This window comes from Podarcis vaucheri (genome assembly GCF_965113315.1).
Source record: "Podarcis vaucheri genome assembly, chromosome: 2".
Lineage (NCBI taxonomy): Eukaryota > Metazoa > Chordata > Lepidosauria > Squamata > Lacertidae > Podarcis > Podarcis vaucheri.
Window position 1 is genome coordinate 56415375 of NC_138760.1, and position 10309 is coordinate 56425683.

At 42.3% G+C, this 10309-nt stretch overlaps 1 protein-coding gene across 1 annotated transcript; it reads left to right on the forward strand.

Annotated features, from left to right (window-relative positions):
• The first annotated feature begins 711 nt into the window (after nt 1-711).
• RPL26L1 (ribosomal protein L26 like 1) lies at nt 712-8009 on the forward strand. Its single transcript, XM_082212974.1, has 4 exons — nt 712-836; nt 2038-2210; nt 3382-3522; nt 7836-8009. Exons 2-4 carry the CDS (start codon nt 2043-2045, stop codon nt 7962-7964), a joined length of 438 nt encoding a protein of 145 aa, XP_082069100.1. The 5' UTR covers nt 712-836; nt 2038-2042; the 3' UTR covers nt 7965-8009.
• Nucleotides 8010-10309: the final 2300 nt, after the last annotated feature.

Sequence of the window (10309 nt, forward strand, 5' to 3'; positions counted from 1 at the left end):
CAGCAATCCTTTTTTAATCGTGGCTACGGATCTCAAGACCAGAAGTGCCCTGGACCTCTGTGAGGGCCTGCTGGAACCAAATTCACAAATTCATCACAGGCTGCCCAGATGCAGAAAGAGGGCAAGGGCTCCTGCCTGCCCTTCCAATAGTTGTGCAGAGGAGGCAATACCTGTACTACTGGTAGGTGTAGTTTCTCATTGCAAGCTGCGGAGGCTGAAATCTCCCCTTCCCCGCAGACTTATTTCAATGGAAAGGAGCTTTGGTTGGTTCTCTTTTTGCATCTGGCCATCTCGCAGCTGCGAGGGCAGCTACCACGGGCGAGGTGTGGGGCTCCTTTAGAAGTGTATGGGACGGCGGCTGCTTCAAGGGTGCAAAGATGGCAGGAGAACAAAATGTTTAGAAATCAAAGCGAGCGCATACGAATACGAATACGCATACGCCACGCTGCTGGCGGGACATTTATCCGCTGGTCTCACAAGTTTTGTGTCCCCTGGCGGAAAGTGGGCTCAGCCCAGGAGCGGGACAGCCCTCGCATTCCTTACAGCAGCGGACTTGAGGCTCTCCCTCCGCGCGCTTCGCTTCTTCTCCGGACTGCAAAGCTCCGCTCGCTCGAGGCGCGGCAGTCAAAGCAAGCAGCGCCCAGTTGTCTGCACCGGCTCCTGCTGCAGTTTCCTCCGAAGGACGCGCGGGGGCGCTGGCCGTTTCTCCTGCGCTTCCGTTCCGTCGACGTTTCTCGGAAGCGTGTGGCGTTCTCGCGAGAGCTGAGGTCTCACCAGCACCGGCGGAAGTAGAATCAACCTCTCTTTCCGGGCGGCCATAGCCGAGGCAGCAGCGGGTAAGAATGGAAGGAGGATTGTAATCTGTTATCATCGGCCCACTGACGGCCGAGACCCCGTTGCAGTTTACCGGGGAGCATGCGGGGTGGAGGGGGCGTCGCGGTGGTTCCTATATTTGAGGCGGGAGGAACCATTTTCTCCGTCGGATCTGCTCACCTCTTTCCGTGGCCGGTTTGGGGCCTGGGAATGCCTGGCAGTGGTGCGCTTCGCCCCATAATGCTCTCCGGTGGAAGTGCTGTCTGAGGAGGAGATGGGAGGGAGAAAGTGGATAGAAGGCCTGACGTTGGAACGCATTCCCAGGTTATAGGGACATAGACGGCTGGAGTGCTTTCCCTTCCGCATAATGCGGAGCCACATCTCCCAGCGTCAGGCTGATGGGAGTTGGAATCCAACGTCTGTAGGCTCACAATTTACCTAAATGCTGATATAACCTGATAAAGCTGTTCCGTGTGTGTCTTTGAGCCTGACTTTCCATACTACTGCTTATGTTCTCTCAGCGTTTTACTGGGGTATTGAGATGTTTAATTTTACTCCATCCCCGTCTCTTGGGAGTCTGCTGCCTGTCCCAATTATTTTAGTGCTGTAGCTGCCACTGTTAAAAATCCTATACGCACTTTTTTGGGCATAATGCACACTGAACATAGCAAGAATTATTTCTCCTGATAACACATTGCTGCTGGTTTTCAGTACAGCTGAGCAACTTGAACTTTTATTGCATGAGCGTGAATATAAGAGTAGAGCAGACATTGATTTATCGTGGCCAGAATATAGTCAATAATGACTAAGCCAGAATGCTCCTATACCAAATATTATATGGGCCTTAAGAAATATTGCGCTGAAAGCTTATAACTCCAGTGCTGTGAAAGAAACATTTTACAGGACATTAATAGAGTCCAAGTTATAACTGAGCTTTATATATGTCTTGTAAGCTTGGCATTCCAGTGTCAGGCTCACAACCCTGCACCCCCACAGCTCCAAATGTCTCAGACTTGCTTGTCTTAACTTTCTCAGGATATATACAAAGTGCAAAAGTATCTTTGAGACCTTGGCTGCTAACATGTTTTTGAGTTTGGGGGTGCTCCTTTCCAATTATTACATTTTTTTATAAATGCTGTTTTATTGAGGGATGATTGGTAGTCATTTTTCCTCGCTAGACTTCAGTGTGAATAATTAGGTGTGCATGTTTTTCCCCTCTTCTAGTCAAAATGAAGTTCAATCCGTTTGTGACCTCAGACCGCAGCAAGAACCGCAAACGGCACTTCAATGCGCCATCTCACATTCGCAGGAAGATCATGTCTTCTCCCCTTTCCAAGGAGTTGAGGCAGAAATACAATGTCCGTTCTATGCCCATCCGAAAGGATGACGAAGTCCAAGTATGTGTTTTGAGTTATTGATTTCTTCTGCGAAGAATAATGGTTTTGTTTTCAACTAATAAAGGCAATAGACGTCAGCGAGGTAAATGGTTAGTTTTGAAAACAATTTCTAAGCAACATTTTGTGGGTTTCCTTATGCATCAAATACCACATTCTAAACTGCATGGAGATCAGGCCCATTCATTCAAGCAGCAATTTTAGGTGGTCACCTTTAATGCAATGTGTGGGTGCTGTCCCACATAAGAAGCTGTTTTATGCCAGTGTGTGGAAGCAAAAACAGCCAGTGTGTCTGCGGCATTTCAGATCAAGTGTGTTTTGGCTGATTGCCATACTATCAAAGCCCTTTAATTTCAATCAATTAAAATTGTGTAAGAGTCATGTCATGCAAACAAATGTCCAAATAGGTCAAACAGTGCTTAGTGAAAACCAGAATTGGAAACTGGTATGCAAACAAACTTCAAACTAGAATTTGTTAGCATTCATTGTTTGTGCCAGCCATAGTTTGCCAGATTTGGATGTCATGGTGGACCTATTACTTGCAACCAGGAAGAGGGAAATTAGCCAACATCGGGAAGAGGAAGGTGGCTGTGTTCCCATGGTACAATCCCAATGTTTGGTTTTTACAATCTGGAACTGTGATCTGAAGTGAACCCCCAGGAGAAGAAAACTAACATAGTAGCATTGTGCTATGGAAAAAGAGCATAGAATGAAAGGCATTTTAATCATCCGAGCTGTCTCCTTGTCTTTGGGATGAAGGTCAGTTATGACAACTTTATTCTCATAGGAATGGGAGGAATTGCTGGAACACTGGGAGTAATGCACAAGCAAGTCAATGAAGGTTTTAAGATTGCCTTCCGGCATATGGCTGGAAATGGTGCTTTTTTGGTGTGCAGATTTATTTCTGTTCGAGTGAAAAAACAAATTCAGTTTTCAGATTAGCAATGTATTGTGGGTGCTTGCAATAAAAACTTTTTAGCATAGTAAATATTTAATATTGTATCAGTCTTATTGTCCCTGAATCTAGTTTCCTGCCTGGCCTGTGTAAGAGAAAGTATTTCCTCTTTATTTAATCCAATGCTTAGTGCATGAAATTCTCTGCTGTAGAAAGGTGATTACGATACTGTGTATAACAATGATACCTGAGAATATTAAATATTTTTTGTATTTGTAGGTCGTCCGGGGTCATTACAAAGGGCAGCAGATCGGCAAGGTAGTCCAGGTATACAGAAAGAAGTATGTCATCTACATTGAACGCGTACAGCGTGAGAAAGCCAATGGCACAACTGTACACGTCGGCATTCACCCTAGCAAGGTAATCTTGGCTGAGATGGTATGCAAGGGAAATGCTCATGTTTCTTGAATTATTCTGTTAAATAGAGTGCAATCCTGGTAGCTGTAGATAACTGGCATTACTTAGTTCTGCAATCAGAATTCTCGTTTCCCCAACAGCAGTTGTTAAACATACATGATCATCAAGAAAAAGAGGCACTTCAGGAGACCAAAACTTGGAACAATCCAAGGAACTTTTTCAAAAAACAAAAACTTTCATATGTGGTGGTTAAAGAATGTAATCCATATAAAAGTAGCCGTCCCTTTATATTAACACTTTACAAATAGTTAATATATACAGTCGTACCTTGGAAGTTGAACAGCTTAGTTTCCGAACGTTTTGGCTCCTGAATGTCGCAAATCCTGAAGTGACTGTTCTGGTTTGCGAACTATTATTGGAAGCTGAACGTCCGTCAGGGCTTTTGCGGCTTCTATTTGGCGGCAGGAGCTTCCTGCAGTCAATCAGAAGCTGTGCTTCAGTTTTTGAATGTTTTGGAAGTTGAATGGACTTCCGGAACAGATTCTGTTCAGCTTCCAAGGTACAACGGTATTTCATTTAGTGATTATAATGTTTAAGTCTATAGCGTTATGAAAAAATAGAGAATCATAATTGAGAGAACAAGGCATCTGACCTAGCCCAAGTTACAAACTTTACAAAGTTCCTGGGATATTAGAATTTTGAAAACTAATTATAGAAAGTATAAATTTCAGTCAAAGATTAATGAAGCTTATTAGAGCATATGCAGAGGCATGATATAAAGCAGGCATATATCAAGGATTGTCTAGTATATGCTAAACCAGGAAAAACACAAGTAGCGTAGGATGAAAATCAGCTTCAGCAGACTGGTTTTGAACTTCTAGCAGTACGATTGGGGGTTGTGTGGAAGTTTTGGAACTTAAGACTTTCTGGCTCTTCAAGTTTGCTCTTGTTAATATGTTGAACATGTTTAGAACAAATAAAAGCATGTTAACTGTTCCTCTTGAAACTCAGGGTAATTGCTGTGCTTTCTCAATATTTACTGATTGGGATTGTTGATTGCTCCAAAGCATAGTGCAGATTATGAGGTGCATCTGGGGCAAAAGCAGAAGTTCCATAGCAGTAACACAGTCCAGTATAGTCTGCTCTGTCTCTGCATGACAGAATACCTCCTGATTCTTGTGTGGACAGGGACTGCATGAACTCACTCCAGATACGCTGTTCCTGGAATATTTTAACTGATTGATTCCATTTTCCCTAAGATTTGGGAAAGTACAAATTGTCCCATCATTGTGCCAATGCTTGTTCTTCCATAGCAATGGCATCAAAGAAGTTCACTTTTTTCATCTTATTCAGATTCCATGATGAGAGACTGGATGCTGTTGGGTCTGTTACAGCATTGAATTCAGACAAGTTTTGAGAGAGTGATTGTTGGAAGGCCATATTGCCTGGAAGGGCACTGATGGCCTTGGCCATGATGCTTTGATAAAATAAGTAGCTATCATCTACACATTTATATCAGTGGTGCAGGGATTTTACTGGTTTCTGTTGCCATAATTTGAAGTGCTGATTTTGACATCTAAAACACTTTGTTACATGGGCAGTGTGTACCTTGGAAATCTGCCTTTCTTCCTTTGCTTGATGGAGAGTTAGTGAAGAGCTGCTTTCGTTCCCCCAAATACATGGGGAAAATACAGACAGTGAGGACATTGTCATGCTTATTGTCTGCATTCCACTTTTGGAATGTGAAATCAGTTTTGTTGTCAGAAATATGGTGGTGATCAAGTGTTGTCGGATGTATCATTATGCTTGTCAGACATGAAATAAATTTTCTTCAAAGAAAAAGCTGGCATGTTTATCACGCCTTGGTGAAATAGTTTGGGGGGAAATTAATAAGGAAAAAAAGTGAGACATATGTGCATTGTTCCTTTGGCAATAAGACACTTTGCATCACATTGAATGAAGTTTTAAGGCTTCGCTACAATTTAGATAAAAGTTGTTGTGGTATAGTGAGCCAGTGGGCTAGGGACTGGGAAACAGAATCCCGCTTAACCCTGAAGCTCAATTGGGTGACATTGGGCCTAACTTAGGTGGGTTACAAATACGTTTGTTATCCTTTGGAGGCCTTACTCAAAGCAGCCACCATATATTGTATCTTGGCTGAAGCTTCTTCTTGCTCAGAAACAAGATTAGCTCTATGTATGTTATGCCAGTAAGAGTAGGATTTATTTTGAGAAAATTTAAACTGAGACTAGCACATAGCAAAAAGCTGACATTAGTGCCCTGTGTGCTGGTATTCTTTCATGCTGTAAAGTGAAGTAGGTAAGTCTTCCAGGTGTTTTCTCACATGAATATTGCCTTCTACCCAGTAATAGAGAAGCACTTAAATGAGCTCTCCTAGTTCTGAAATTTGGCCTCTGCTCATAAAGCTCAGGGCATCCCTCCCATTTTCCAGTTTCCCTCCACTTCCCTCTTTCCACATCTGCAAATTTACCAAGTTGCAAGGTTAGACAGTGTGGGGGGGAGAAGGAAAAAACCCGTTGAGATTAAAGCCCAAAACTGTTTCCTCTGTGACTCATCTGGTAGAAGGAATAAAAATGAATAATTGTTAGAGTTCCTATAATTTTTAGGAACTAGAGAGTTCAAACATACTCAGAAGCAAATCCTCTTGGCTGCCATTTTCCCACTTCTCTTCCGTCTCCCTTCACCATGCTGCTTGATGAGCCTAGCCAATGGTACTGGCATACAAGAGAGCTGGAAGTGGTGGAGGAACTACCACCAAGTTGGAGAATTATTGGAAGAAGCCTGTATTTTCTCTGAGAATTCCTCAAAAATACTATTAAAATTGCCATACCAAGTAAGGATAAGGAGTGCTTGCATACTTCCAATTTATAGATACTTGAGGATGAACTATTAGAACTTTTATATTGAGTCATTAGACCAGAAACAATGTTTTTACTGCTTAGGTATCAGTACTGCAGTGTTATTACTCTAATGAAATTAGATGGAAAAATATCATCTGCATCTGAGTGGTGGGATGAAGCTAATCCCAAGCACCAATTAGGGTATTCGTGCATAATAACCAAATGTTACCTGAGGCCATTATGTTACTGTTGCTTTGATAAATTCCGGCTTCTGCTGCTTGAGAATGGGACGCTTGATGGATGTGCTCTCAGACAGAATGTGGTTCACTTTTCAGGGATTGTTTGGGCCTCTGCTAAATTAACCCTTATTAATCCCTGACAGTTTTGCTGATTGTACATTGTTACGCTGATTGTCTGGTCACATACTTGTCTACTGACTGCCTTTTTGGTCAGATATTCCTGGGAGCCTAATGCTGATATCACCGGATAATTGGCTTGCTCCCTATTTAGTACAATTGCCTTTAAAAACCAACATTTCTTCTTAATGTTGTTGCTTTGCTTCAGTGCTCAGGAGATTTCATTTTTAAACCATGTTCCTTGTTTTACAATAACCATAGTGCATAATTCTGCTCACCATACTTGCCATAGCAGTAGTGATGAGCCCTAGCTTTGTTCTTGACATTGGAAATGGGGAATGGGTAGGGTGGGGTATTACCCTGAGTTTTGTTGTGTTCTTTAGATGTTTCAAGCATAACATGACAAACAAAAGCCCCAGTCCTTTGTTTGAGTTTGGAGCTGGAGTGACTGTTCCAAATTGTAACTTTAGAAGTGCTTATGGGTTCCCCCAGTCCACTCCCAAGTGACATTAATTGAGTTTCAGATGAGCAATGTGACTGTCATAACTTTGCATGAGTTATCATAATACTGAAATTATTCAACCCTTTTCTCCTTTCCATCAAATTCAGGAGTGACATTGAACATTTTGCCCAAGTGTCTGGTGTCAGTAATGGTCTGGATAAGGACTAATAAATTAAGGGTCAATCCAGACAATTGGTCGTATAGGGTGGTTCCATGAACAAGAGAAGTGGTGTTTGGCCTCTTTGGAATAGATTGCATTTCTTTCCTTTAAGGATCACACTTGTCACTTGGGAGTGGAATTAATGTATGGCAGCAATTTTCAGTTAACAGTCCCTGTTTTCTAGTTAGTTACAAATCAAAGCACTCAGAAGAGAGCCTTTGCTGTGCTTTTGTCCTGTTTGTGAAATTCCCTCTCTGAAGACACTGGCTGGTTATTTATTTTTGTTCTTGAGTTGTTCTACTGTAGACTTGATAGATTTGGGGGGAAAGTTTTATTTTTCATACTTTGTTTTTGTTCTCTGAGTTGCATTGACAAGTTTTTTGAGCAGAAAGATGGGATATAAATATTTTAATAAACTGTTTATTTTGACTCCCTAGGTGGTGATTACAAAACTAAAGCTGGACAAGGATCGTAAGAAAATATTGGAACGTAAAGCAAAGTCTCGCCAAGTTGGCAAAGAGAAAGGAAAGTACAAGGAGGAAACAATAGAGAAGATGCAAGAGTAAAATGGACTCTTTTGTGAAACCTATTAAAGTTTCAATAAAATCTAACCTGCAAGTGTTCTCATTTTGTATCTTAACATAAGACAGAGACAGCAACAGCATTAGGTAAGAATTGGCCTTCCTCTGCCAGCAGGAATTACAGAGCAAGATATCTAGCAGATTTTCCTTGGCAGGGAATTCAAATTTTACTCAGCATCTGTTTTGATCTTGCCTCTAAAAATAGATATATTCACTGCAGAAAATGTTGAAAGGATAGTCATGCCTGAATCATATTTCTCATTAAGAACATCTGAAACATTCAAATAGCTGTGGTCACATGCAAGCTCTAAGTCCAATTAAATGCAAAAATGGATTATTTTAAAAAGAATACAGCTTGCCACTACAATAAAAAAGCAGGGACACTCATGTGGAGTCCAGTGGTTCAGTTTAGGGAGAAGCTAATAAATTACAGGCTTTTTTGCCTAGCAGCAATTCTGAATTAAATGGTGTCTATTAGAGTTATTAAGCATATAGAAAAACTGGTCTTATTGAGGAAGGGATTTGCATGCTTGAGACAGATTATAATAGGTATTCAGTTATATTGTTACCTTTATAAATCATTTGTCAGTAGGCCTGGCCCTAGAGGGTGTAAAGAAGGCTTATAACAAAGGTTCTCAAGTAAAAACAACGGTTGCATGGAACCTCTTGGTTAAACAGCAGGAAACAATGGGGAGGAATAAATTGAAAGTTTTCATAACAATGAGAAGCAGTGTGATCCCCCACTTTATAAATTATTCATATATGATTGGAGTTGGTGTTGAGCTGTAAGTTTTGGGAGAATACCAAGTGATTCAGGATACCAAACAACTTTCCAGCCGGAGTGAATGGGCAGCAAAATGGCAGATGAAATTCACTATAAGCAAGCATAAACTGACACAGTGGTACCTCGCAAGACGAAAAACGCGCAAGACGAAAGAGTTTTCCGTTTTTTTAGTCGTTCCGCAAGACTAATTTCCCTATGGGCTTGCTTCGCAAGACGTTTTGTTTGTTTCCTTTTTCTTAAAGCCGCTAAGCCGTTAATAGCCGCATAGCCGCTAAGCTGCTAATAGCCGTGCTTCGCAAGATGAAAAAACCGCAAGACGAAGAGACTCGTGGAACGGATTAATTTTGTCTTGCGAGGCACCACTGTACTAGAACAACAACAGCATAACCACAACCGCTTCACTTACATGTTGAAGGCTTTACTGGCTGCAGTTAGCTAGAGAATTATCTTGGTCGTGGTGGATAGCTCAGTGAAAACCTTTTGCAACACACATGATAGAAGGTTAAGCGGGTGTCAGAGGAGAATTCCAATTGGTGCCTTGTTGTTCATAGAAGGGCCCTTGAGCCAGCAAATACCTCTGGTAACCAGACATTGGGGATTCTATTACCATTATTTGCACCGCCTAAATATATTCTAAAACTGGGAAAAGTGAAACCAAAATGATGCACCTGGACAAGAAAGCGAAATACTTGGGTTTTTAATTTGAGGGGTGAGGATTGCATCATTTTGTAAATTGGACATAGGGCAAAAATTGATAAACTGTCCTAAAAACTAAAATCCACAGTGGCCCAATGAAATAAATTGCAAATTAAGACAAACCCTAAGAATGAAAATCAACTTCTTGGGAGTTATGTTTAGCCTGGAGAAGAGACTTAGAGATGCTATGATGATAGCCATATTCAAATATCTATAGGGCTGTCAAAAGTTTGAAAGGAGATTCTGACTAAGTGTTAAGCGTTAGGATGAGCTATTTGACCGTGGAACGTACTCGAAAGGTGGTGGATTCCTCTTTTTAAATAGGTTGGATGGCCATCTGTCAGGGATTCTTTGGTTGTGATTCCTGCACTGCAGGGGATTTGGGTAGATTAATTTTGGGATCCCTTTCGACTCAACAATTCTGAGATTCCTTTAAAAGTAGTAGGTCTTCCGAGCAAATTTGTTTGGAGTGGTAGTGTTAAGCTTGAGCGACCTTGTAACGAACGAAGTGGCGCTAGGCATGGGTGATATAACAAGGCACAGCACTGGGGCGGGAGGGAGAGAAAGCGGTTTGCTGAAGCTGTGCATGCGGGAGGCGACATAGAATAAGGACACGGGCGGCCGCAGTTCCGAAGGGAACGTGGTTCGTACAAAGAGCGCGTAGGGCGGGGTGAGCTTCCACGGGCACACCAGGCCGCCGAGAGAGCGCATGCGCAACCCTCGCTCGCATCCGGATTCGCTCGGTGCCCAAAGTGGGCGGGGAAAAGGAGGGAGAGCCTCCTCACATGCGCCGTCCCCTCACGCTGCGGGAGCCCCTGATTGGTTGGTGCTCCCGGGAGAGGGCGTGACT

What these genes read in the sequence shown, in the direction of transcription:
- RPL26L1 (XM_082212974.1), top strand. Translation starts at nt 2,043, where the DNA reads ATGAAGTTCAATCCGTTTGTGACCTCAGACCGCAGCAAGAACCGCAAA. An exon ending in GAAAGGATGACGAAGTCCAA is followed by an intron (nt 2,211 to 3,381) that starts GTATGTGTTTTG and finishes TTGTATTTGTAG; the next exon opens with GTCGTCCGGGGTCATTACAA. An exon ending in TCGGCATTCACCCTAGCAAG is followed by an intron (nt 3,523 to 7,835) that starts GTAATCTTGGCT and finishes TTGACTCCCTAG; the next exon opens with GTGGTGATTACAAAACTAAA.